At 55.7% G+C, this 27,955-nt stretch overlaps 3 protein-coding genes across 3 annotated transcripts; all 3 read right to left on the bottom strand.

Annotated features, from left to right (window-relative positions):
* Nucleotides 1–1,466: 1,466 nt before the first annotated feature.
* LRP88_06044 (transcription factor domain-containing protein) lies at nt 1,467–4,674 on the bottom strand (the record flags this gene model as incomplete). The annotated part of the gene is made up of 5 exons (XM_083242586.1): nt 1,467–3,122; nt 3,189–3,700; nt 3,937–4,148; nt 4,325–4,353; nt 4,435–4,674. 5 exons carry the CDS (start codon nt 4,672–4,674, stop codon nt 1,467–1,469), a joined length of 2,649 nt encoding a protein of 882 aa, XP_083101522.1.
* Nucleotides 4,675–12,609: 7,935 nt separating this feature from the next.
* LRP88_06043 (uncharacterized protein) lies at nt 12,610–14,808 on the bottom strand (the record flags this gene model as incomplete). Its single annotated transcript, XM_083242585.1, has 5 exons — nt 12,610–13,516; nt 13,575–13,615; nt 13,669–13,953; nt 14,013–14,443; nt 14,673–14,808. The coding sequence occupies 5 exons, from the start codon at nt 14,806–14,808 to the stop codon at nt 12,610–12,612; spliced, it is 1,800 nt and encodes a 599-aa protein (XP_083101521.1).
* An 8,112-nt stretch (nt 14,809–22,920) lies between these two features.
* On the bottom strand, nt 22,921–27,816 carry LRP88_06042 (uncharacterized protein; the record flags this gene model as incomplete). Its single annotated transcript, XM_083242584.1, has 1 exon — nt 22,921–27,816. The coding sequence occupies one exon, from the start codon at nt 27,814–27,816 to the stop codon at nt 22,921–22,923; it is 4,896 nt and encodes a 1,631-aa protein (XP_083101520.1).
* Nucleotides 27,817–27,955: the final 139 nt, after the last annotated feature.

The following is a 27,955-nucleotide window of genomic DNA, read 5'->3' as shown; positions in this document are numbered from 1 at the left end:
GATGCATATGAGACTGAGGGGCAACCCAACGTCAACAACACCCAAGACAAAGAAAAGGGGCAGCAGCAATCAGAAACAACCTCATCTCTTCATCACCTGTCCCCTCTGCATCCGGAGCCTGTGTCTCTCCCGTCCCTCATGACATCGCCGCTTGCAGCGTGCCCCCTGTCTGCCAGTCATCATGACCATGTCAACAAACCATGCAAATCCACCACTACCCGCCCTTCTCTTCATGCTTCCTTTTCTCACCACACCCCCGGCTCATAATTTCTTTTGGTCTTTTGCCTCCCGTGATCATAGCCACCGCTGTAGGCTCACCGTCCTGTCCGCTTCGAGCCTCATCCTCTGTTTTGTTTCCCACAAGGAACATCCCATCCCTGCCGTTACCGGAGCCCGGTAGTCCCCCTGTGAGGCATGGCCTCCCCAGCTGAACACCGAGAGACAGACAAACGCCACTGCGAGCAGCATGCCCATCGACTGTGGCTGAAAGACAGGGTGACGCGGTCGTGCCATCTGGTTGGCTGCGGGTCGTGGTTGTCTTGACCCCATCCTCCTCCATCTCTCAAAGTCCACAAAGGTAAAGATAAAGACACCAGGCAGTTTAACCGTAGTCCCCTGGGTCATTGGAGAATCAGAATACGATCCGGCCTAATTAATTCAAACCTTTGCTCAACTCCCATGATACGTGCATTCCGACATAACTTCATCCACCTCATTCATTCTCATACCTTCACCATCATGACTTGACAAGATGACTTTCACCGTCACGATTCCCATTCCTAACCCTGTCTAACCTGTATGGTGGCTCAAAGCTCTCATACCTCGTTTGAATCGTCGATTGCCACGAGGCGAGATGCGACCCGCTTCGGATCATCAGCTCACAAACTGCTCACCCCGGTTCAGCTCAGATCGAATCACCTCATGCCACCCCATTATTGTCTGTTGGACTCTGTTGTGACTCGTCCGATGGACCAGACTCACGTCACATCCCAGATTAGATACTCATCTCGAATGGATCTTGACTCTTGTTTATTCACTAGCTAATATGTACTGTGTAGATTGGCTGTTTGTGTAAATGGCGAGAGTCGAGGGCGCCAAGAGATATGGGTCATGATTCCTCTCAAACCAGGTGCGCCCTCTTCCTTCTCTTCGTCCTCTTTGCTTAGATAGATCCTTCAAACTCCGAATGTGAATTCCCTTCATCAACCGTCATGCCAAGCGTTGCTTTTTGATGCCCAGGAACCAACCCAAACAAATCCCACCCAAATAAATCCGCCGTCCCATACCCAAACAGTTGCGCCACCTGGAGCCAGAGCCCGCGCTCAACGCCCCGAGTTCCAATATCGCCGGCTCTAATGCAGACATGTACACCAGGTAACACAATAAGAAACAAAATGCCCGACTCCATCCATAAATCATCTTCAAAAATGGGTCAAACAAGAAACAAATAGTTGCCAGAATCATGTTTACGCCTGAGCAGGAACTTCGCCCTGGACGCGGCCATCTGGCTGCCTGGCTGTGGCATCAGCCTCAGCGTTGATAGCCCAGTTCAGAGCTTGCTCAGCCGACATGGTAGGCTCCTCGACTCCTCGTCCAAGCACGCCAGCAATCAGGTTGTCATCCTGGTTGGTGACACCCTCAGGAGGGAACTGAAGCCACTGATCAACATCAAAGTCAGTCCCGGCCACGGCGTTCCAGTCAAACTCATCGTGACCCTGCATGAAATCAAGATCCATGTTTCCGACATCCAACTGAATTTCCTCCGATGCGGCGCTGACGCTGGGTGTCAGGCCAGCAGGGGACTCCTCCAGTTCAGTCTGGGGCGGCGAGTTCGTAGAGAGCTCCAAGGCTGCAGCATTGACCGTGTTGGGTGGCATCATGGTCGGGGTCGGCTGTGGTCGAGGCTCCTTCGGCTTCTCATTAAAGAGAGACTCGGCGGCGGTCATGTAAGGCGCGTTCTCGGGCGGTGGCGTCTGAGCGCTGAATTCGACCGGCACTCGCTTCATCATAGCCAACGTTGAGGGGGCGACACTAGCATTAATATCGATAGCGGCCTTGCGTAGAGCAGCATCAAGGAAGCCCGTTGCGTAATCGGCAGCCGCGTACACTTCTCGAAGCTTTTCCATCACTCTCATGCATTGACGGAAACCTCGAGTGGCACGCTCGCGAGCCTGTGGTGCGGGGTTCTTCATCTCGAGCAGGTGAATAATCATGGCCGGGAGAATAACGGTAACACCGGTCGTGGGCAGGAATCGCTCCAAGCGGCACTGGTGAAGTTCCGTGGCCATTCGAGTAATGTGCATGGCGGCATCACGCACTCGCAGTCGTGACATGTCTTGGACCTGGCGTGATGTCGTGGGGGCCTGCAGAGGCGACGACGGCAGAAACTGAGGTCGATGCAGGGCCGAAATAGTGGTGTAGTAAACCATGTGGAGTAGCGTGCGCTGCACGGCAATGGTAGATCGTCCATCCTTGACATCCAAAGGAGTCAGGGTACGGTACTGGCAGCATGTTGGGAGGGACTCTGCCCATGCCATGAGCTCGTGGTCGACCTCAGTAACGCCCTCGACGTTATCTAGCTGCTTGTTAGGAAACAGCATCATGGTGCTGTTGGTCGTGTTCTCGGGCTTCATCTTGTCCCGGATCAAAACCGAGTACTGTGCCTTGAGCATGTGGCTGATGCACACGCAGAGCTGGGCCTTGGAGATACACATGATAGCCAGTTCTCGCTGCATGTCCAGATTGCGGACCAACGTGCAGCTAGCGGGGATGACGGTGTTGTCCTCGGCTAGGATCTCGATTTCAAAATCGCTCTCGTCGAGCATGGGGACGTCAAAGTCCTCGTCCTTGATTCGGGTGGGTCGTCGCATGCCCAGGGCAATAAGACGGTCTCGCATAAAGCACGACCACCAGATTCGCTTCCACAGCTTCTGCTTGGCCGGGGCCATGCTCGTCGATCCAGGGTTGCGGTGGAGGCCAATGGTGTGAGCCAGCGAGATAGCCACACCCATCCAGTGCCAAGTGTCTTTCTGATCATCAGGGGTCTCGTACCAATACGTCATCAGGAGCAGTGCCTGGACGAGAACAAGGCGGTCTGACTCGTAATCAAAATCGTAGAGAAGCTATTGGCAAATGAGCTCCAGTCCATTCAAATCAAAGTTTTCAATTCCGCGTGGTTTGTAACTCACCCTGGTCTTCTGGAAAAAGGACTTGCGGGCAGCCTTCCGTGTAGTGTAACCACCCTCACGAAGATACTTCATATCGACGAAAGCAGAGGCGGCGAACATGACCGCTTGGTAGAGGAAGAGACTGGTCTGGCCATTCTGACCGTCACGTGTGTTGATGATGCCGAGAAAGTTGTTCAGGTCCATGAGCGGCATATACGGGTGGACGTATTCGACGTAGGCCTGCAGGAGGGCATTCTGAAGCGGCAGGGTGGGCACAGACAGGGCGCCCTTGATCTGAAGATACTTGACATCCTCGGCGGCAATCTTGGTTGGTAGGGGGCGCAGAAAAGCAGGGAGCTGAGTGGTCGAATCCTGCTCCTCAAGCGAGCTGATGAACTGAGAAGTGCGCAGACTGTCAAAGACGGAAGGGGTTGTCATGAGGTTATTGGACCATACGGGACGCTGAGGGTTGCCATCATTGGAATGCAGCTTGTTGAGCAGAACAGGGTCGTGGCGGTACCCAGATCGTTGGTCTAAGGTCGCGTGGTCAGCCAGGGCGTCGACAAAACCGGACAATAGCACGTCCAAGATTTCATGTGATCAGGAGTTAGGCGGGGCGGGGTGCAGGAGAAAAGCGGGCCAGGGGCGGCTGAAAATGCGGAGATCGGAGGCTTCTCCAAAATTGTGCGGGCAGCCAATCAGATGCCCCAGACCAATGCGTGCGCACAAAAACCAGGGTTCTTGAGGTTGGCAGGCGTTCAAAACTTACAGATCATGTGAGGGACATGGTTGTCAAGTCCGGAATTGCCCAGGAAGCTGCTGGGCCCGTCAATGCTGCTCGTCGAGATTGCAGAGCCGCTGCTGGGACGCCGAAGATCAGCTGTGCTCATGCCCATGGGATTGCTGGCTGCGGTCTTGCAGCGCAATTGGGCTTCGGTGGAGACGGGCTGGCCCGCGGTGCTGGCGGTAAGAAGATTCTTCCTGCAGGACCCGTTAGCAATCAATGGCTGGATGGTTGCAAATTCCACCTCCTCCAAAGTGCCGCATTGCATGACGCCATCCGACGCTGCCGCTCCAGTAAACCGGAAGCCGGCAGCGAGGTCCGGGATGGAGCCGATCGGAAAACCATGGCCGGAAGGGATTGGGAATCCACTCACTTTCGTCTGCGGCTCTCTTGTACAACGCACTGCTCAAGAGTCAGTCACTGCTGGGAGATGAGAGCGGGTCAAGGCCCTCGATGGTCCAGAGATTCCGGAATCTCACTCACCTCGACATTGTCCCAGCGACAGTTTCCACAAGGGGCTCCTTCGACCACGTCGCAGCGGACCTTTCGGGCACGGCAGGACACGCAGGCACGAGCAGCTCGTCGCTTGGTGACCTTTGTGGGCTGTTCCGAGTCGCCGGATGGCGAGGCTCGCTTCTTGTTGGTCTTGTCGGTGACAGTCTTTGCTGATGTCGACGCCGGCGAGGGCGGAGCAGCCGAGCCTTCTGGTGTTTCCGTAGTCATGATGATGTGAGTTGGTGTTGCCAATGGGATGAGGTGAGATCGGTGTGTGAGATTGGCCACACAATAAGCGAATAGGTCAAGAGGCCTGTCGTCGAGGTCGAGTCGTACTTGAAGGGTGAACGATGTGTGGAATGTAAAGACACAGCTCTGTTATGCTAGATGCCTTGGTTGAATAGGGCCGAGTAGACAAGCTCAGGGGAGACCTGAAAGCAGATGGTACACGTCGAACTTGTTGATCATTGAAGCATCCGGCGAAGCGGACGGTGAAAGATTAGAGCGGTAGAGTGGAGAGTGGAGATTGAAAAGATCAAATCGTCAAGCAGATATTCGTGACTGTCGTCGTGGTTCAAATTGCGCTGGTTATCGTCGTGAGAGGCAGTGCCTTTGTCGTGCTGTTGTTCAGGTCAAGAGTGGAGAGTAAGAGTGAGACTCAAAGAGGCGATGAGGGCGAGGCTGCAAGCTGCTGGACAGGGACAGGATGAGGCTCAGCGGTCGACCACGATCCTTGGGATTTGGTTGGAGCAAACGCCCAAGTCCCCGTCGAAGAAGAGTGCAAGTTCGTGACAGTTGGAGAGGAACGAACACACAATGAGGAGTTCGAAGCCAAGGGAACGGAAATCCGGGGGCGGCAGGTGGGGGGGGTGGATGGTTATTATATTCTGGTCGCTAGACTAGCTGAGGGCTCGTTACTCACGAAGGGGGGCAGAAGAAGTTTGGTCGATGAGAGCCAAAGCAGGGCCAAGCCCAGTAGAGGAGGGCGTGTGGGAGGCGTTGAGGGTCCATGGTAGGGTACGGATGGCGTCTGGGAGACCAAAGAAAGGCAGAAGAAGGCGCAAAGAGGGTGGACGTAGTGCCAGGACCCATTACCACTCCACACAAGGAACCCGGATGATGGAGAGCGCTTTTCCTGGGCGAGGGCGGGTCTTCTCCGATTACGGTAAAGGGCCTTGCCAGGAAGACAAGTCTGGAGGTGGCACCGTGGCATCGGGGTGCGTGCGCGTGCGTCTGCGTGCGTCTTGGTTGTGGGGATTACGGTCGGGGGGGAGGGGTGGTGCGGCGGTGCTCACAGTGGCAGTTGAGACGCAGACGTTGACGAGCAAGTTGAGTGATTACCACCAGTAATGCCAAGCCGAGTCTGGGGAGGCAAAGGCAAATGTCAACCATTGACGACGTCGTATTCTGGAGATGGTTTTCCTTTTTCCTTCAGGTTCAGCCCAGACAGACAGACAGAAAGAGACTGAGGCAGGAGCGGAGGAATGGTGGGGTTACGTACCTGCCTACGCGAGGTGAGGTGCCTGACTTCCAGGCATTTTATTTCATTCAACTCCTCAGACTCTCCACCACACCTTTACCTTGATGAGACTCACTAATCCCTCTTGGAAGCCGACCCCAAGACTTGTGTGCTTTTTGCTCCTTCACGACAATGGATCTGTTGATTCGAGACTTGAGATAGAACCCTTGTGGGCGACCCCGGATAAATCCTTGTCCTGCCACCCATCATGCCTCTCCCCCTCTCTTTATCTTACTCCAGCAGCCACCACGTCCTTGCCCAGGCTTCTCGACCAGCTCTTGGCGGCTGGGCCAGATGCAGTTCACTTTCTTGGGTCATCTTGGTCTGGGGTGGGCGTTTCAATCCTTCCGGGTATGGGCGGACACGGCCGGGGAAAGTCTCTAGCTGCCACCTGGTTGGACAGACTCGAGGCTGTCGTCTCTCAAGGCCATCTCAAGGCCAAGCTCGAGCCCTGCAACAACTGATTGCCTGATCCTGGAATATCCGGGGCATTGGGGCTTGGTGTCGTCAACAGCGCCTCCCCCTCCTCACGCTGGTCCCGGCTCCACGCGAGCATCAGGGCCATTGGCACACGGACACACACACAATGTGCGATCCCGCGCGATACCGACGTTGACACGACGTACGACACGGCACGACGACACCAGGTCCAAGGGTCCGGGCATTGAAGAATCAGACCAAACTCTGGGGATCCGGGGTTGCCATGTGTTGACTTGTGCGGCGATGTACACGCCACCACGCTCCAAAATCTAACAATTTCCAGCACGACAAGACGGGCATAACGGCGCCCGCAATCCACATCACGCCGCCCTCGTGGCATCAGAGACGTGACAAGCAAAGAGGCAAGCGGTTGTTACGGTGCCCGCGCTAGACCCCGATGACATCGTACGGACCCTGTCATAAATCAACTTTGACCCAGAGGGACATGACAGTTACGCTGTCAAAGAGGAAAGGCAAGACATGTCCTCTTTGGTCGTGTTTGGAGCCTGCCCTTCTCCAAACATTACCCCGATGTCCAGGGAGGTACCCACTCACTAAAAAAGACTCGCCGTCCCTCATCTTCATGATGATCCTCGTTCACCTGGCCTGGAGGGCCTCCCCTCCCCACAGTCACCCAAAGCCTCATGAGCCAGTCTAACCAGCGACTTAGAATCTTGACAGATCTCACTCGCTTGTCAGCGATGGCGAGATGGATGTCATGAACGGGCCCGGGCCTCTGCCTCAAGGACGCAAAGACCTGCCGTCCCCAGCTTCCGTCCCAGCTCGATTCGTCTCCGATCCTGGTTGCGGGCTCCGTGGCCAGGGTGGCTTTTCTTCGCAGGCCTTCCCCCCACAGTTTGTCATTGTAGTGTGGAGCGGCCAATCACCGACCCGGCTTGGAGACCTGAATCGAGTCAGCAGCCCCGTTGAGCGAGGGGGCGTGCCGGAAAGGTTGGCGCATCACGAGGCGCCGCAAACGCAGGACTGCGGGCTGTGGGGACAATACACGCAGCGCTTTGCAGCAATATTCTTTCCTTTCCTTTCCTCGTCATTCATCTCATTCCGCGCTACCGTTACGGTGCGGTGCGGTGTGGTGCCCAATGCCGTTTCATTCTTGCACCGTCCCTGCAGCCCCTGTCAAAGTCAGTCGTTCCATCGGCATTGGAAGACGTCAAGTCAATGTCGACATCTCGTCCACGACACGCCGGTCTTCTGTGGATGCGGAGGTGGATACCACGCAGTGACATGGGTTCTCACGGTTCGCGGGCGAAGTGCCGTGGTCCATGCCAAGTTCCTCCCAGGTCCCGCTCTGAGAGCTAATATTGCTCCCATAGGCTGCCCTTTTCCTGGTCGATTTCATCAAAGCGTCCCCCTTCTCTCCACTTGGATGGAGCTCTGTCTTGATGATGATTCTTTCATTTTTGAAGGCGAACCACCACAAAGTCAAAGTGATGTGACGCAAAAGTTGCAATGCGAGGATTCATGGCGCCTGTCCATTAGTCCGGTGCAGCCTTCACGGGCCAGGGGAAATCTTGGGTTGCAGGATTTGGAGCTGGGCCAATCACCAAGAGAGATCGAAGAGAGCGTCTAAATTCTCGACCAATAACGGAGATTAGTCGGCAATGTTCGGCTACTCCATCAGCGAAGCCAAAAAAGACACAAATCCTTGGTGGGCGGCCAACGTTTCGACTCTGGCGAATCACGAGGCCATGAAATCTCTGTCGCCAGCGCCGAGACCCCATTTCCACTTACAAGCACTGGCGTAAACACCATCCCAACGTCTGGGGGGCGTGAGGTTTTGCAAAGAGGCAACGCTGTTCTGGTTCTGTCCAACGGTGCATGTCTCGACGGGACGCCCCGGGTTGGGCAGAACCTTAAGGGGCTTTGAAATGCGTTTGGTTGTCGACGATTGGACCAGCCTCTGCTCAGGGATTGCTTCACATTCACTGTCCAAGAATGCCTCTTTTCATCCCGGGCTTATCTAATCCCTACTGCAACAGCTGGCTGGAAACTCTGATGGATGCCAGGATTTGGTGTATCACTTTGAGCCAATGATGGCTGCCTGCGTGTATCTGGGGAGTCGGACATGATGTGCGAGATGAAGCAGGCACGGCGTGCATTGCCTCCAAATTTGGCACCTTCCATGTTGGCCGGCCGGCTGGCTGCCCTGGCTGACGGCGGCTGATGAAATGGAAGGACACACACACGCAAAGCGAAAATTCCCTCTTCCCCACATCAGCTCCTCTTCACGATCCATCCATCTCACTCTACCCACGCCGCATGTTTTTGCCTTCTGCGTCGCCATCGCAGTGCAGCTCAGCGCAGCACATTGCCTCTGTCATCATAATAAGGTGACGCACCCCTCCTTCTCCTTTTGTCGGTTGCTACGCATCGCCGCCCCCCAATCCCCATTCCGCGGCCGGGCTCTGATCGAAGCCAAGGCCTCCGTTAGCTGGGCGGCCAGCTTCACCGCGCCGGGGATCGATCATGTGGAGGGGCGTTGGAGGTCTCGATGGGTATTTCTCCCCGTCACCGCTTCAAAACTCGATGGAGCGAGCAAGGTGAGCATCCCAAAGAGGAATGAGCTAACATAGGTGAGACGGCTCGAGAAACAAGAAAACCTTCGCGAAACGGATCCAAACACGATGCTTGGATGCAAGTCAATCACCGAGCCCGGCTCCAGCAAGCTGCCAGCCCAGCCTCAGCGGAGCCTAGACCGCAGTGGGGCCGGGTCCCCGGTGCCTCCGGTCCTCTCTCCCTGAGGGACACTGCGGGATGCTGGAACCCAGAGATCTGCCCCCCATCGGCCACATACCGAGCCCGCCGGAAACCACTGAAGGCCGCTGGGGGCTGGGCGGGGCGGATACTGACGTCCGACTGGGTTCTGCCCTGGCGTGGCTTGGGCCAAGGTGAGAGCCCCTTGGGCGGATGGACATCAAAGTCCAAGTAAAGCGGGTCCCGAGGCTTTTTCACCTTCCATACAGGCTCTCCTGCTTTTTCTCCATGGGGTGCGAGTGGATCGCGAGCCTCGTGCCGGGCCAGGGCCTTGAACATGCAGGACTAGCCCAGACGTGACCGGGCCTGACAATTGAGCTCTTTCTTTCTGGACGGACCGGCTTTGGTCGGTGAGCATCGGTCTGGCTTTAGCGAGCTCCAGAGACCCTCAGAGGCGTGCAAGGCTGCTGCTGCTGCAGCAACTCCCTGATAGTTCTTGGGCGCGCCAAAAGCCGTCATGGTGTTCTAAATTAGAATTTTTTTGACTGACGTCTATGCCGGTTTCCTGTCGGCAGGCGACTCTCAGCCGCGACTCTGTGCTACCTATGTACGACGCTCTCGATGCTTCCGCCATGCAGCTGCGAAGTCCCTGGGGAAGTTGGAGGAGGGGTGGCTGATCTCCCGCCAGTGGGCGTGCCACGACAGACTGACGTCCTACTTCTGCCTTCGAATGAACCATTCCGAGATTGACTGTTCCGTAGCTTCTTTTCATTGCATCTCACCTCCGATCTGCGTACACACTAACGGACAAATTCGCGATGAAAGTACGCCAATATCAAAGCACAGATACTCCGTCCACGCAGTGGGATTGAAGGCCGGAGCAACTGGATGCGCCGGGGGCTTCCCGGTATCGTACTCGACTCGGGGTTCACTTGAGCCATGTCATGATGCTTCGGGAAATATTCAGGAAATCGGGATTCGGTCTTCTGTCTTCAATTTCGACATCCACAATCCGGAATGGACGGAACATTGAGATGTGAATGAAACCGTGTCCAGAGTCGATGTCAATCTCCACTATGGGGATTTCTCAGGCAGGCTCATGGGTCCCAGCCCAAGATCAGGAACAGGCGGAGCTGTCCAAAGCGTGAGGTGGAATCTCGAAGTCGGCGTCATGTCATGCGCAGGTCCATCCATCCATGATGGAATTTTCAAACGGTGGTCCGGCCAGTTTTCGCAATCCGACCCAATCGCCGATATTCAAGGGTCATGTTTTCCATGCTTACCTACTTAGCGGCAAAGAACTCGGCTTCTTGCCGTAATGTCGCTCGTCTCGCGGTTGCATGCCATGGAGACCAAAGGGAGGCACAGGAGGCACAGGGCATGACAGACAGACAGACAGACAGGAGGGCGCTATGCTGATATGACACCTTGAGCAATGCAACCACGAGCCTCGACGCCACCGTGCGCCCATCCACACATCCAGCATCCAACATCCAGTCTGCATCCCAAGAAACGTCACGGTCCAATCCCTTTGCTGCCGGTCTCTTGCCCTCCCGCGCCCTCCGGCGTCGAGCGCCGAAAACTGGGGCCCGGGCCCGAACGGGCTCCACTAGAGCCAACCCCATGCATACCCCATGCCCGAGGGAGCCATCATCACAAACCCCCAAGGCCGCCGCTCAGATGCCGTGCAAGAAACGGCATCCAACAAGCAGAGATTCAACTCGACTACCCTTGCTCGGTTCAAACATCCTCCACCCACCCTCGCCGCCGCCCAATGGCAGAGCCTTCGTTTGCCTTGACCAGAATATGTCTCATCCTCTCCCGCAGCCACGCGCCAATGCTGGCGCAGATTCGCTAGCTGCCGCCCCCGATGCACCCAACAGAAACCCCTGCTCGGCGTTGACCTCCCCCATCCCCGAGCTTCCAGGCGAGCTTCCGCTCGGCTACCGACGCACCGAGAAGACCCATCTACCAACTCCCGCCCATCCTACCACCTGGGAGAAATCAAAAACCATTGACCCCCAACCACCACCCTCGCTTGTGCTTGTGCGTCCATCTGGATGTCCGTCCATTGAGATCGAGATCCTCAGTTCCTGGGCCCCCGATCCCGCGTGGGAGTCCCGAGTCTTGGGACTCACATGCCAAATTCTTGAAACCACCATTATCAAGGAGATCCCCATATCACCACCCAAACCTGGACATCACGCCAGCTTCGCCGTCCTCGCCAGCTTCCCTGTCTCGTCCCGGACATTAATGTGCGGAGGGGGATACTCACATGTCGTGATCCCTTCGCTAATCAGTCAGCTGTCCACCATCACTGGTCAAGTTTCCATGGACCTGTCACACACTCAATCCTCCCAAATCCTCAACTTGGCTCGTAGGAGTCTAGCTCTGATACGACAACAATGAGAAAGACAGCATAACCCTCGTCGACACACTCCCTTCATTGAAGTCAGTGAAGGTGGGCACTTGTTCATATCATTACCACTGTCATCCGACCAAACAAAGGTAGGTAACCGTCTGTTCCTGGATTGAGAGGTCATCCGAATCACTTCACCAAGTCATCTCACCGATCAACATGGACAACAAGTACGGAAATGCGACGCCATCATGACCGGCAACAGGACAACACACATACTGAGATAATACCGGAACGCCAGCTTGCCAGCCAGGTCTTGTTGCAGCCAACCCTTGGCCAGGATTGGTGATGCCAATCACTACCTTTCTCCTACCTTCAGATGGTTCGACATCAGGGTAGGTATGCAGTTGACTCTGGATCATGAGCCCACGATGATCACTGCATTACAGAACAACCATGCATCTATCTACCCATGGCTTGCCAGGTGTCCCTAGAGTAACAATTATCACGACTGCGACAAACACGACATGTACCACGTCACCAGGGACATCTCAACATCTTCAAGCCTCAGCCTAAAGACGAGTTTCAACAACTTATCAATCACAAACAAGGCACGCTCGACATGTAACGGTGAATCCAACTCCTATTCAACAACAATCTCATCTACCAGTATGTACGCTCTCTTCCCACGTCTTGTTTTGGTCCGCCTCTATCCTGTCAGGCCCATGCCAGAGGAAAACAAAGATTAAATAGCCGTTAACGCATCAAGCAGATTATGAAAACGCAAAAACGCCCATCACTGGGGCCGCTCAACAGAATCCTCATGGCCACCGTCCAGAGCGTGTGGCATGACATGGTAGGTATCAAGTTCACTGGCAAGGCAAACGAGAGTCCAGCCCCAGTGAATCCATGACACGGAAGTCCGGTCAAGGGCCATGGGTCGTGGTCAGCTCAAAACGCCCAAGTTTCAAAATCTCCGCAAGTGCGATCTCGACGACGAGCACTTCACAGTCGAGAAACACACCCGTCCAATCCAAACATTCTGCAAATCATACACAAGTGTGCACAAACAAGCTGGGACACGATCCATCTACAGATGGGTCTTGGCATCAGCGAAGCAGAGGGGGTCATAGATGTGCTTCTTGATGTAGGTGGTGAGAGCAACATCACCCCACTCCTCCCACTCAGCCCACTGGGAGTCAGGGAGCTCAGAGACACCACCACGTCGGGCAGCCTTCATCACCTCACGGGCAACGATGACGCTGGCGTCACGAACACGCTCAATGCGGGGGTAGATGAGACCCTTGTGGACCTCCTCAGCAGTAAGGGAACCAGCCAGAGCAGCGGCAGAGGTGTAGATCATCTCGTCAGTGACGCGAGAGGCCTTGGCCAGAATGGCACCGAGACCGATACCGGGGAACACATAAACGTTGTTGCCCTGGTTGGGGTAGTAGGTGGTGAGGTGAGACTCATCACCGAACTTGGCCTTGACGGGGCTGAAGGGAGAGCCAGAGGCGAAGAGGACAGTGCCCTCAGTCCACTCAATGGCCTGCTCGAAGGTGCACTCAGCCTTGGTGAGAGGGTTGCTGAGAGGGAAGAGGATGGGGCGGCGGCCAAGACCACCAGCCTCAACGGAGGCCTTAAGGGAGCGGACAATGTCCTCGGTGAAGACACCGAAGGTGGCAGTCAGACCAACAAGAGCGCTGGGCTTGACGTACTCAATGACGTCCTGAAGAGTGCGGTACTGCTGGCCGTCGTTGTCAGTACGGGCAAAGTACTTCTTGTGCTCAGCAAGGCGGTCACCACGGTCCTTGGTGACAAGACCCTTGGTGTCAACAAGCCAGAACTTGTCACGGGCAGCCTCCTCGCTCAGGCCGCGGCGAGTGTAGTACTCGACGAGCTGCTTAGCAACACCGACACCGGCGGAACCGGCGCCCATGAAGACCAGGCGCTGCTCCTCCAGGGGAACGCCAGACTGCTCAACGGCACCAATGTAACTGTGTTGCTGTTAGTCCTGATGTCAAGTGAGATCGGGCCAAAGAGATTGCTACATACCCAGCCAGGACAACGGCACCAGTTCCCTGGATATCGTCGTTCTATAGGTTTGTTAGTCATCGTTTTCTTTCTCTTGGTTCTCTATTCCACTTACGAAGCAGCGATACTGGTCGCGGTATCGGTCAAGGTAGCCAAAGGCCTTCTGAGACTCAAAGTCCTCAAACTGCACAACCATATCGGGGAAGACGTCACGGACAGCCTCCATGAACTCATCCATGAAAGCCTGCTGCTCCTCGTAGGCGGGGCGCTTCTGTCGCAGACCCAGGTAGAAGGGGTCCTTGAGATTCTCCTCATTGTTGGTACCGCAGTCGAGGACGATGGGGAGGGTCTTCTGGGGGTGGATACCAGCAGCGCCGGTGTAAAGAGCGAGCTTGCCGATCTACAGCGAAACGTTAGCAGTGTCCTCGAGGTGCGCGAGCCAGAGCGAATTCGACTTACCGAGATACCGACACCGTTGATGCCCAGGTCACCGAGACCAAGGATACGAGAACCGTCTGTCACGACGCAAATCTCGGGTTTTTGGCAGGGCCAGTTTCGGAGCATGGTCCGGATGGACTTGCGCTGCTTGATGGAGATGTACAGAGCCTCGGGGCGAGTGTAGATGCTCGAGTACTGGAGGCAGACATCACCAATGGTGGGAGTGTAGACGAGGGGCATGAGGTCGCGGATGTTGTCGATGAGGAGGCGGTAGAAGAGGTCGGTGTTGGACTCCTTGATGGAGGAGAGGTAGAGGTACTTGTCGATGGGAGTCTGGCGGGTGTGGATCATCTTCATGGCTCGGGCGCACTGGGTCTCGAAGCTCTCCATGGTGTGGGGGAAGAGACCAGTGAGGTTCTTGGAGGCGCGCTCCTCGGGAGTGAAGGCGAGACCTGGAGGGGTTGAGGTCAGCGATGGACATTGGAAGGGCTAATGAGGAGGGCGCAAGGTATGGGAGGGACAGCGACATGATCCATTGTTGGGTCATGAGCTTGGGAGTGTATGCGATGGTAGGAGCAGAGCTCAACCAAGCTTCAAGTGAAGCTCAGGTGGGAAGCACCATGCAGCAACACCATGGTGATGTTGACAACAAGTGTTGATCAAAGGAATGGGGAAGCTTACCCTTGTTCCAGAGAGGCTCTCGCACAATCTGGTAACCGGCAGCATTCGTCTCATCGATGTACTGGGTAGGCCGGTCCTGCTGGACCTCGGCATAGTGGTCTTGGGCGTAGCCACGGTGTTGGTCGAGGGCAGTCATCTTGATCTGTTCTTCAATCTTGGAAAGGTCGACAGAGGACATGGGATTTGAATCTGTAAGTCTTCGCCTAGAAGGGGGACATGGGCCGGTTAGATATAGATGTCGACAGTGGGAGGAGCAGGAGGGAGGGGAGGGGGGGAGAAGGGGGGTACACACGATGACGAGGTTGACGAGCGAGAGCGAGGCGTGGCAATGTCAGAGCTGGCGGTGCTATAGGGAGACGACGACGCCATGGACATGGACAGTAACGGATGGGGTGACGGGGACTGGGACGACGGGGAGTAGGATGAATAGGAGAGACGGGGGGAGCGGCAGTCGAGGGCGACGATTATTAGTAGTCGCGGTGACAGCAGACGAGCGGGTGAGAGCAGACGATGTCGCGGATCGCAAGGGGCCACTAGCGAGGAAAAGTCGGTTTAAGACGTTTTGGGCGGATCCGGGTCCCGAAGGCGAGGCCACGGTCATGGTCGAGAGCGTTTGGCCCATGCGAGCGAGTTGGAGTCAGTCAGAGAAGAGGGACTCCAGGAGATACCGGAGTATGGGGGAGGGCAGCAGGGGTAAGCTCGGGGGTCGGGGGACGGGGGTGGCTGTTGGTTGGTACTGGGCAGGGTATGTGTATGTAGGTAGCTTTGTTGATGCAATGGATGAACGGATTTCAATGCAATGATGCTGTGGATGCCGATTCCGACGCTGGTTGATGCGAGAGCGTGTGTGCTGCTTGTCGCAAAGATCTGCTTGTAGCTGTCCTGTCTAGTCGAAAAGACGGCGAAAAGAACCGATCAAACTAGACGGCAACGGACGGACGAGAACAACTTTTTTTTTGGCCTTACACCCTGTAGGTAGGCAGGCTCTCTGTCCTTCACTTCTGGCGCCAACGGAAAAGTCTGCGGGACGACCGAGTGAGCTTAGCACATCCCTGCAACTTTGACTTCTTGGGCGGATGGGCGGATGGGCGGAGTAACTTCAGAGGGGAAGGGAAAGAAAGCCAAGGGCGTGCAAGTGCAAGTGCAAGTGCAACATTTCCTCAAGGTGAGTGACTGAGTTGATTGATTGGATTGCATTGGGTTGGGTTTGGGAATTGGGATTGAAGTCGACGGATTGGTGGGATGCCGCCTGTGGGAATGGATGGGGAAACCGCATGGGGGAATTATTTCTTTGGGCATTGGGGCTGAATGGTGAGTGGATGGTGGGGCCGGTGGAGTCGCCCGCGCTTGCCTGGGATGACCGCGTGGGAATGGGACCTGGGAAGGAAGCATGGATGGATGGATGGACAGGGGTTGTGGATTGGGGTTATCGGTGTATCGGGGGCCAGGATATTGAGGTACCCGGGGCATGGGTACATGGGTGGGTACGTACCTGGTAAGTCTGATGGAACGAGACCCCTGCTGCGGAAGCTGCAGGTCGAGCTTCTGCGTTCTTTCCTCTTGGGGCTTGAGGTCACCCGCCGACGGCCTGGGGCAGCTGTACTTTTTTTGGTGTGTGGGCGAGCAAGAGCCGTTCTCTATGACTCTTGTGCTTGAAAGTGGCTTTTTTTTTTCCAAGGTGAATCACCTGAAAGATAACAGAGTCGGGATGATAATGGCGGCGGCAATGCTGCTGCAAAGTGGCCTGTGGAGAGCGTGTACGTGCGCTGCCTCACGATGCGCTGGGATGTAATATGATCCTGTCGTGTCGTGTCGTTGATCAGCGATATGTCCACTTTCCTCTGTCCGCACACCTGGAAAGGGCGAAACCATGTGCGTGTCGGTTGACCGAAAGCACGCCAGGACTCAACGGCGCGGCGAAACGGACTGGACTCGACACCCCCAGATGTGATGGGATAGGTTGCCTTACCTTTTGGATCAACAGGCAGCTCTTTACAGCCTCGGACGGGATATAACGGTCAAAACGTCCCCAGGCGGCGGGTAAAAAGGGACGGACTGCAAAGGGGGGATGGACCGTATGCTGCGGCGAGCGCTGAGGCCTGGGCTGGCCTTGCGGAATGGAATGGAATGGCAAGACGGGCTTGTTGGCAATGGTCCTTGATGGGGTGATGGTGGGGGTCACGTCACGTTGTCGAGGGACAAGAATCGACGTTTCTGGCCAGAACGGACTCTTTTGCTGGGTTGTCGATTTGTCTGTTTGATGTTGAATGATATTGCTGATAGGGCGGGAATGGGGGGGGCGCAGGCGCGGAGGGAAGGAAAGGCAAGGCAATTTCCAAGGGGAAAAAAAAAGACGGACGTTGCGATTCGTCTCAGTAGCTTTGGCTTTAATGGTATGTTTCAAAGCCCTAACATCAGTCATTATCCTACGATTTTTTCCCTATCTCATTATCGGTCACTCTTTTTGGGCCCCCCAGCACCAATGGTTATCTTTTCGTTGGGGCTAGGGGTTGGAGTCATGCCGATGGGTGCCGTCTTCAAAGACACAGCACACTGCGAGAACGCAGCTATTCACGGGGGAGACAAAGAAAGTCACGGTGAACGGAGGACGGAAAACGGAGGTCCAGCACAGCAGCAGCCGACCTTCACGGCTCCGACTACGGGGGGTCTACTGCCGCTACCAGGTGGGTAACATGGGGAGCCGACTGGGGGGGTTCCATGCCATGAGATGCTTTGTTGCATGTCGTGTCTTCTTGGAAAATGTCAGACATATTTGAGATTTCCGTTTGACAAGGGTGGTTCAGCGATGCTTTGTAACATGTACGTAGTAGGACAGGACAGGAGACGGGGTGACTGGGACCAACAGGGCATTGTGGCTTGGCTGATCAGGATCGATGCCGGTTGGACAGCGATTTTGAGGGATGGTTGATGGGGTTTGAAAGTGGTCTGAAGACGACGTCTTGACGAGATTGGAAGGCCCCCGGAAAGTAAGAGGTCAAAGCCCCCTTAGAAATCAACTTCGGCCGAAAAGTCCCCGTCGTATTGTCATGCATCGTGGTCTTACGCTCAAGGCGTCATCGCAAGTTTTGGACCCTTTCGGATTGATGAAAAGTATTCGGGGCATCAAGTCCCGGTATGAATCCACAGAGAGAACCCGAAGATACCCACTCCGCGTTGCAAGAGCTCCTCCGGCCGACGGCGAACTACTACGTGCCGTTAGCCCAAAAGTGTAATTAGATGGGGTCGTCGGGTGAGACTTTTTTCTTCACATTGTGTGATGAATCTGCAAATCTGTGAGAAATCTGTGAGATTTTCATGATCCTCCCTTGCCTGGGCTTCTAGACGCTGGGCTGCCGGGCTTAGAAATCGGGCACTAACTGGGGGTGCAGCTCCGCTCACCGGCACCAAATCTGTGGCCGCCGGGCTGCTACACTCAATGGACCTCTCTACCTGACCTACGCCCCGTTGAAGGGAAACCGTTTACGCAGTCACACGAGCTCGGTAGCGCTTGTTAAGCGCTTCTAGGCCCTGTTAGAAGAGTTCCATGTTGCATTACACGTCGTGTCTCAAACTGCATGCAACTCCGTATTATGCTAGAATCGATTCAAACTCGAGGCTGGCCTCCTGTTGTGTCTCGACAAAGATCTGCACCAGGTCCAATCCAGGTGAGAGAAAGGTCAAGGTCCCAGGTGACGATGGCGGCGGCGGCTTGACGGCCTCCCACACATCCATCAAACAGAACGCGGGCCAGTCAGAGGGGGCGCTTATGCCTCATTAGGCCAGGCGACATTGGATCCATCCCATCCACGGATGGATCTGTTTGCTCGTGGAGACGCTCTTCTTTTTTTGCTTTGGTCGTGGGGCCGGGACGACGGACGAGTAAACAGAGGCGACCACAACCCGCTGCCCGCCACATGCACTTACAACGGCGATATTACAGGTTGTGTTTTCCCATGCCTCATCTCATCAGCTAATCATCCCAAGGGATAAGAATCTCCTGAGCGGCCGCCTCGCAACACTTCTCACCGAGATACAGATAGAGGAGAACAGCTCGAGCGATTTGAAATCACATCACCCGAGCCAAGGTTACGGCCCGACCCTTTCAGCCTGGCCTGGTCCCCCTTTGAAAGTTCGCAAAAGGGGGTAGCGGTATCCGTAACAGAAAAGGCGAAATACCAAGAACCATGTTCATCGAACCGTGCAGGACCTGCCAAGCCCTGACCGAGTTGTCTGTGTCTGTCGTCCCTGGGGAAGGGCGGTCGGTCGGCACGATGGCATCCCTTGCCGGGTCCGGGGTTCGGCGAGTCGTTGCGTCTCCGGTTTACTCGAGACACTGACTCTTTGAAGGTTCCAAAGGTTCAATGCTACAGAGAGATAGCAACAACGGCTTTGGGCTCCGTCCCCTCCGTGATCCAGCTAACATGGAGACAAAAGGGCGGGAGAAAAAGGAATACAGTCACGGTGAGAGCAAAGGCCCCACAGTCTAGGGCTGGGCTGCATGTGCTGCCGTTCCTGTTGCTTGCTTCTGCTGAGATCCAATCCCATTACCATCTCGGCCCCCGCGCGCGCCATTGGCCATGCCTGTCGTTGTCGTCACCCGTTGTTGTTGCGTGTGTGCGCCAGGTGTGATACGGTCAGCAAGTATACTGTACCAGCCCATGCATTGTGCCTGCAGCGGTTTCCCTCCCGCAAGATTGACCGCTGGAGCTTGCTGGGTACGGCTATCTTTAGGCGCGAGGTAGGGAGTACTTGCATACCGAGTCACCGAAGGTGAAATGATAATTGGGGAGGGAAATTGGAATGGGTGTGGTTGTGTGTGTCATGGCTTGCTTCCAGATCCTCAACGTTTGAATACTGATTACCAAACCTGTGAGCGGGCATCAACAACTGGTACATGTAACACTGGAAGCAACCCCAATGCTTTTTTTTCCCTTGCCCTCAGGTTTAATTGGCATCAGTCATGGTTTTACAGATCAGGTAAATGGTCGCGCATCTCTCTCATCTATTAACCCAGTTGGTGAATAGCATCCGTACCTAACATTTGCAACCTGATACCCAAAAGCATGCCTCTCATTTGTCGTTTCCCTGGTGGGAAGGCAACACACACCGCGGACTGTGAAAGGCTCCACTTTCTTTCCGTCGGACGAAAACTAGGGAATGTCTCCCGACTTCCAGAATCGCCGTGGGGCTTCCGATTTTGCCCGAGCCCGCACACCCCCCGGCCGAGGGACAGCAAGCACGGCGATGCTAGCGCTGCCGCCCGTTTGCCAGCCCAGCGCTACGGGTCAGGCAGGAGAGCTGCCCCGGCTTGCAAGCTACCATCCCGAGGAGAGGTGAGCAAGAGTGGGAGACAAAGAGAGAAAGACGTCTACAACGTTAGTCTTGCTCCCCCGGAGCTGCAGGAAAAGACAGGGCCATCGCAGGTACAAGCTGTAAGTACTGCGCTAATTTGATGCAATTAGCGAGGTGAGGGCGGGTCGGGGCAGGTACATTGTGGATCCCAGAAAGGTGGACGTGGGTGTGGATCGGTGTGTGTGGGTCCGGCGGGGAAGGCGCGACCAGGGGCTTGCTCGGGTACGCCTAACCTCTAGAGGTTCAAGGTCTCGCGGGTCTCACCACGGAATCTCCAGGATGACCTGACTCCACCGAAAGGGCCGCCGGTCAACCCTGACTGCCTGACCTCTTTTTCACCTCAGCCCGTCCCCACCGGTGGCTACGGGCAATCCTGGCTGGTTTCCCCTTGGCTGTCCTGTTGTTGACTTTTTGGTTGTCCCTGTTTGTTGTTCTGCTCTGGCTTGTTGTCTGATCGCGGCTGCTAAACTCCATGTCAATATCCTCTAGTTGGCTTCTTGCAGCTCGACACTTGTCCCGATGCTTCCCTCTAGCTCAGGTCAACAGTCCGTGACGCTCAGCCATGTCGAGCTCCCCTATTGGAGCCCACACCGTCACCCCGCATTTCGTGCACACCTTGGATCTTGTTGACTCGCCTGGATCGGCCTCTAGCAACTGTCAACAAAAAAATAATGTCAAATCTAGGGGACCTGTGTGTGGATGAGACTCGGTGACTCGAACCCCAGCACACAACATGCTTCACATGCACAGGCACACGAGGCAAGCCACTGAAGCATGGGTGAGACCTCTAAAGGGATTGGCATCATCCATTCATTCCGGACGAGCCTCGGGTTCCTGTGTCAGCTTTGTCATGTGGTTTTGGGTCGTTTCTGATATTGCGCCCATTGCATTGCTACCCTGGACATTTTCGTCTCGATCATGCATCACGAGAATGGCAAGAAACAGCGAGCGAGATAGGACATCTCTCCGCCTCGCCGAGCATGTCACCTCTGCAGTTCTTCTTTCAAGTTGTACACATCGGTATCCCGGTGTTTGCACCGATGTGGCGTCTTCATAATACGTAACTGAGCATGATTGGCAACCATTCACACGTTCAAAATAGTCATGCTGCGTATGCGCTCAACCGAGAGGCTCGCCAAGCTTCAGAACCTCAGGGTAGGCAATCCGACCGACGGCTAAACCAAGCACGTCACCGCGGTAGTTCGTCCGCTCCGCTGCCGGCAGCTTCAGGGCCCAGTCTCGGGCAGCTGCTCTACTGCTACTGTCCCGTCTACTGCCAGGATCTGGACATGCTCCTTGATGGATCCGATATCCAGTGTGGCTGCACCTACGTAAGCCACTGGTATCCGAGTCTCACTCGAGGCTCGTCGGAAATTAACCATGCAATCCCACGCCAGAGCTGTGTTTGACTCTTCTGTCAACCCTCTTTGGTGCGCCTGCAGCTTTGTCCAAGACCAGTGGCTGGGAACTTGGGTCGGCTCGGCTCAAGATGCCGACACCCTTCAACTCAAACCCTGGACCTCGAATCCTCTCGACCCAGAGGCTAGCTCAGCCGTGGGAGCGTCGTGATGGCCTCACTTACAGCTGGGACTCGGTTCGGTTTGCTTCGGTCCAGTACAGCTCTGTAATCACCGCTCAGTGGGCCGCCGCCTCCATCTCCGTGTCTCTCATCATCACTAAGCCGCGTCAACAATTGCTTCTCGGAATAACTTTCCATGCACCTAATCGACAGCGTTGAACAAGCCCTGCGTCTGCTCCCCCTGTCCTCGACCTCACCCATCACATGGGGGTTTCAACCTCGAACCAGCTAGACATACGCCCAATGGTATTCTAGGTACAGCTTCACTCACACACCTCGAATCCATGTCCTGTCCTGCTCCTCCTCCTCCATCTCCAGATCCTCGTCCCTCGATTTTTCCGGTTCCCCGGTTCCCCGGCTCCCCTCTCCACACTCGTCTCTAGCCTCCCCCGCCTCACGTGTCTCGACCCTTAAACTTCAGGTCCAGGGCGAGTCAATCGACGCGTGGTGTTGAGATCTACTACTACAATTGGCAATTCCATCCTCCTCCCCGCATTCATCTTCATGTCCTCCCCGAGCTAGAGCTCCTCTGACTCCCCGGACTCTCGCCGAACCCCCGAGGGGCGCCTGAAGAGTCAGAGTCACGGCCATCGTCTCTCTCTGCAGCGCCCACCTCACTTCACGGACAAGGACCGAGAGAGGACCGCTGCGGCCGCGGCTCCGTGCTAAACGAGGCCCCAGACAGAGAGAGGATCTGGGGATGGAGAAGCTTGTTTGAGCGAGCCGTTTGTCCTAGCTCCAACCCACCCGCCAGAGGTGGAAAGCATCCGTTCCTCCAGATTTGACTGTGACTCCCCTCCCCACGTTTTGGACCTGAGCCTCGGAACCTGTCCTTGAAGGGCAAGAGTCAGACACAAGCCGATACCGGCAGCCAGCAGCTCTGACCACAGCTTAAGCTCAAGCAAGCTCACAGCTATGACTGAGGAGCTTGCACTTGCTTGCACATGGGGTTCAGCTCATGTCATCCTCGGCACGGCATCTGTCGTATACTTGGACCTCCACCATGGCAGATGTGATCGCTCGTGACTGTATCTTTCCTTGTAGAATTACATGTATGCTCCTCCCTATCCCATGAATGAGTGTCAATTACATCATGCATATGCAGTTCGCAGTTCGCGGGTGAACGGGCATCTTCCTCGACGCCCTCACCTTGTTACTTTTTTTGTTCCTCTCCATCTGACCTCGAAAAATGAAATGCATGAATACGCCTGTATGTGTCGCGGTGTCCCCAGAGCCGCAAGTAGACAGTGGTAAATCCTCCCCATTCTCTACTGCATGATCCCTGTCCTGTTCCTCAACTCACACCCCCTTTTGTCCTTATTTGGTGTCGTCCTTGCCCGCCTCGGTCACCTTCCGGCTGGCCCTCTCGATCTTCTCCATCGCCTTGTCATCCAAGAGGCTCCACCATCGCCGTAGGCCCTCGGCATACTTGACATCATCCGCGGTAAGTTCGACGGGCGGGCCCTTGACCTGCGGCTCCATCTCCACGCCCGCCTTTTCAAACACGGCCCATGCCGAGGCATCCCCCGCCCGGAGCCCAAAGCCCCGGCCCTTCATCGACACCACCTGGAACCGCCGGAGGAGGACCACATCTCCGATGTGGACGGCCGGCATAGCGGCGAGGTGCGGCCGGAAAATGTGGGCCACACAAACCCCGGAGGGAGCCATCGATGGATCGGTGAGATTCAAGGTGAGCATGTAATCCCGGGGCCCGTGTTTCGGTCTGTGTGCCTTCTCCGGCGTTGCTGTCGCTATGGCCAGGATGTCGGTTGTCTTGTTCAGTGAGTGTCTGAGCGACTTGAGCGACAAGTAGTCGGGCATGGTCGTGCGCAGGCTCCTAAGCAGCTGCAGCTTGACTGTGCCGACATTTTCGTCCTCAGCCGCCGTAGCAGCGGATCCTGCAATTGATGGTGATTTGAGCGCTACTGAAGACGCCCCTGGCGTATCTCCTCGAAGCTGTAGGCTTCGAGAGGCTGACCGAGTCTCACGCTTAGGGGTCTCGCGCCTGTGATCCGACGTCCGGCGGCTTCGTGTCTGTCGCGTCGAAGGGCTCGACGCCTTAATGAGGCGGATGCTGGGGTCATCCTCTACCCTCTGACGGGTCACTCTCAGTGATCCTGGCGAGCTGTTTTCTGCGCTCGCAATGCTTTGACTGTCGGCAGCCTTTCTCTTTCCTCTGCCCTTGCCTTCATCTGCCTGCGCTGATGCTCTCACCAACTGGAAGCTAGGATCATTCTGCTCCGCCCTGCTGCGCGTCACACGAACCGATCCCGTTGGGCTGCTGTGCTTGGCATGACCATCCCCATGTGTCGGTGCGGCCGATCCTATGGCCAATAGAATACTGGGGTCAGGCTGTGAGAGGTCGGCATGGTCGGATGATTTGCTTGACCTATGGCGCCGGCTGCGCAGGGACTTGGTGACAGGGGCCGCTTCGGGCGCCCGCTGAGCGGTTCTCAATGGCGTTTCGTGAAGGTCCTCGGTCTGCACAGTCTGGGGAGATGATTTGGGCACGGAAGCTGTGGGGGAGCATACGGCAGGGCTTGCAAGCTGAAGGGTGGTGTCTGGTCGAACGGGGGAGTGCTGTAGGATTTCGGCCATGATCTGATCCTCTGGGCCTACATCATCCTCGTCGACCGGCATGTCTTGGTTGGTCGTGGCCGTGGTGATGGTGACGGCCATCTCGACCTCAATTTCCTGCTGTGTCTCGCCAGGAGTGGGAAGATGGGCGTCGTGGTGGTCGTTCGAGATGATGGATGTAGCCTGAGAAAGCAGGGGTGCTTCTTTGTTGGTGTCTTGAGAAGCTTGTGCGTGAGAAAACTGCGTTGGCGGGGGAGACATCTGGCCATGGGTTGCCAGCTGCTCATCACTGCCAGCTTCCCCAGTACCCTCACCCTCACCGTGGCCCGTTTGGTCTACAGCACCTGTTGGCTGCTGCTGAGCCGCTGCTGTCAGCTCAGAAGAAGCATCCTGCATTGTGGCGTCAGGGGATTCGGCTGGATCCTGGGCTTGAGATTCTCGAGCTTCCACGACTGCTTCTCGATCGTCTGGGGCTGCACCCGTCTTCTCCCCGGCCATGGTAACCCCCGCTGCGGGAGCGGTTGGCGATTTCGATGGCTCGACGCCATTTTCTGGGGTACCGCGTGGTTCTGCAAACGCTTCTTCCCCAGCTGGGGCCTCGACTGGGGTGACCTTGTCCTTGTCTTCCCCCAATGGTCCCTGTGCGCTCTCCGCAGTCGTGCCATCGACTTCTTTGCTGACAACAGTAGTCGTGTCAGCAATCTCCAGAGATACGGTCGTTGTTGGCCCCTCGGGCGCCTCATGCGTTTCATCGACATCCATGGCCTCAGCATGTTCCTCGGTCGTGGCAGTGACAGGGTGAGCCTCGTCCGAATCGTTCATGCCAGTGGTTTTGTTTTCCGCCCTGTCTTTCGATTCCTCAGCCAAGACGGACGCATCGTCCATCTCCACGTCAGTCGATATTTCATTCTCCGGAGCCGGTTCGGGTTCTCCATCTTGTCCAGCCTGCGACCTTTGCGCTGGCATAGATTGCGGAGATTGAATCGCCGGAGCCTGGTGCGCAGATTCCTCATCTGGGATCTCCTTATCAGGAAGCGCACTGTCATGATCTTGATCTTTACTTGCGTCCGTTGCTGAGAGATGTGTTGGTTCAGTGTCGACTTCCATCTCGCCGGTAGAAAGTTCAGCAGAACCTCGGGCATTGTCTGGTTCCTCTGGTTTGCTGGGAGTAGTGGCTTCTGCCTCGTCAACCTGATTTGCCTCCTCCAGATCTGCGCGTGGTGATTTATCTGCGGGAGGCTCTGGCTTTGACTCTGGCTCTGGCTGGGCGATTGACTCTGCCGCTACCTCCTCTTCAGGCTTTTCCTCCTTAGATTTCTCCTCTGGTGGGTTTTCTGGCTCTTCTTGTTCAGGTTCCGGCCCTGGTTCAAGTTCTGATTTCGGTGCTGAATCTGGCTCTGGCTGCTCCTTTTGTTCGGGCCGGGACTCTCGTGTAAGGTCTGGTTTCTGTTCAGGCTCCGATTTTGACTCTGCATCAGGCACCTGTTGGGGTTCCTGCTCTGGTTCCTTGTCCTGCTCCTGCTCCGGGTTTGATTGATCCTTATCTTCATCTTCGTCTTCAGAATCAGAGAGCAAGCTGATGAAAACAGGCTCTGCGGGAGGGGCGAATCGACCAGGAGGACCAGCTCTTGCGTCGCCGTCTTCTTCCTCTTCCTCTTCTCCCTCCTCCTCATCGTATGAGCCTTCTTCTCCCGAGTAATATTCGCCCTCTGCATCGCCATCGCTGCCTTCGTACTCCTGGCCCTCTCCTTCGAAGCCTTCTTCGTACATTTCCTCCTCATATTCATCGGGCTCTTCGTCCAACCCCCGCTCTTCCTGTCCATCAAGTTCCTCATCTTCATCCGCTTCGTCTTCCTCAGGGTTCATGATCTGTGCCTCTACGTCGTTGTTGTTTAGGCCTTCTTCTTCAGAGGATTGGACATCGTCATCGTCATCATGTGCGCGGTCGTAGTTCCGTAGATCGTAATCGTCGCCAGGTTCATCGCCTCCATCTCGGTAATGCTCTGCCTCACTCGAGGGTTCCTCGAGTGCTGGTTCCGGTGAGGCATCCGCAGCAGCGTCCTCGACCAGATCCTCACCTGAAGGTGAGAAGGGCCCAGGGCTTGCTTCTCTGCTAGGCGATGAACTCAAGATTTCAACTGGGTTGTCTACATCGCTTCTAGCGATTGCAGTAGAGAACGGCCCAGCTGAGACTTCAGGCGCCCACGCAGTCTGTGGCGATCGCGAGGGGGCGTCGAATACGGGATGTAGAGTCGACGCCGAATCAAAAGAAACTTGATGGTCTGTAGGCTGAGGGCTGATGTGCGATTCGTGCCCAGAAAGACTTGGATGGGAAACGGTACTTTCAGGGGGGAGATGAGTGGCATCCAGGAATTCTGCTGGGTAGTCCTCTGCCCTCGCGCCGCGACTAGGCGACTCTGGTGCTGCATCTTGGCCGTGGGCTGCAGGGAATAGGCCTGGTGCAGATGGGAAGAGCACGGTTTGAGGCGTGAAGCCGAATGTAAGCCCGGTATCGATGTGGCTTGGCGAGTGACTGAGCAGATCGGGATGCGCCTCGGGATGGAGATGTTGATGACCCTCGGTGTCTCCTTGAAACTGCAAGGAGTGACCCAATAGCGCATTGTCTGCCTCGATTGGCTTTGTTCTCGGGAGTGGTGTTGGAGTCGCCTGCGGAAAGCCAAAGGTAGGTCGCGACTCGGCCAAAACTTGGACACTAGCCATAGGCGTGAAGTCGACGTCTACTGTCTGACATCCCTGATCAATCATGGGCGGCCGCGGCGGTGTGGGCATTGGCGTATCCTCAACTGTGCCATTCTGACCAAGGGAACCGTTTGTCTGGGGTGCGTCATCTGCTTTCTGGGAAGCTTCATCGGGTTCGGGGCTGGGAGACTGGCTGGTATATCTCCAAGCATTGGCGGGTAGACTGAACCTCGAGCGCTTCTTGGACTTGGCCTTTTTAGTGATTTCCTCATCGAAAATGTCCAAGCCACCCTCGAATAGCCCTCCGTATGAAACTCGAGCTCGCTTGAGAAAGGCGGGAGACGAGAACTCTTCCGGTTCTCGCTCAGGAGCATTTCGTTTGGCTGGGAGAGAGATGTTCGGGGATCGTGGTGAGGGAATCGCAAAATCGGTGTTGGATATGGTGATATCAACAGGCGCAACGCTATCGGTCTGGCCGTTGGTGGCTTCGGGCTCCGTGGCTGGCGTGTCGATATTGATGACTTCCTCCTGCTCTGAATCAGGTCTGCGAATGCCTAGGATCAGGCGATTGTTGAATTCGAGTTGCCATTCGAGAGTGCTGCCAGCAACCTGCGTCTGCGTCTCGTTCCTCTCCCATTTGACTCCTTCCAAGCTTAAGCGGATCTCATCGCCACCTCCTAGAGAAGCATCCGAAATAGCCTTTGCTGAAGCGCCATGGAATCGAATGCGCACCTGTCCCTTTTCGCGTCGAAGTCGAAAGTCGCGCTCGGCTAGTAGAAATGCGATTGATTTGTTGAGAACGCTGAAAGGCCATGTAATGGTGATGGTACCGTCGACAACTCGTCTATTCTGATCAGAAACCTCGGGGTTCAGCTCGGCGATGGCGGTGAGTTGTCCATCACGAAGGATCTCTGCTGGAGGTTGGTTGTCGGTCATGTTGGCTGAATCGCAAAGTCGATCGCGTCGGTGGGGAGCCGCGAGGTCATGGAAGGGGAGAGTAACGTTCTATCTCAGATCATAAGATTTCGCCTGAGACACGAAGCTAGTACAAGCCCTCAATATCGATGGCACATGG

This window comes from Fusarium phalaenopsidis (genome assembly GCF_050370095.1).
Source record: "Fusarium phalaenopsidis strain FUZ10S chromosome Unknown contig_32296, whole genome shotgun sequence".
Classification (NCBI taxonomy): Eukaryota; Fungi; Ascomycota; class Sordariomycetes; order Hypocreales; family Nectriaceae; genus Fusarium; species Fusarium phalaenopsidis.
The sequence above is the reverse complement of the archived record's forward strand: the minus strand, read 5'-3'. Positions and strand labels throughout refer to the sequence as shown.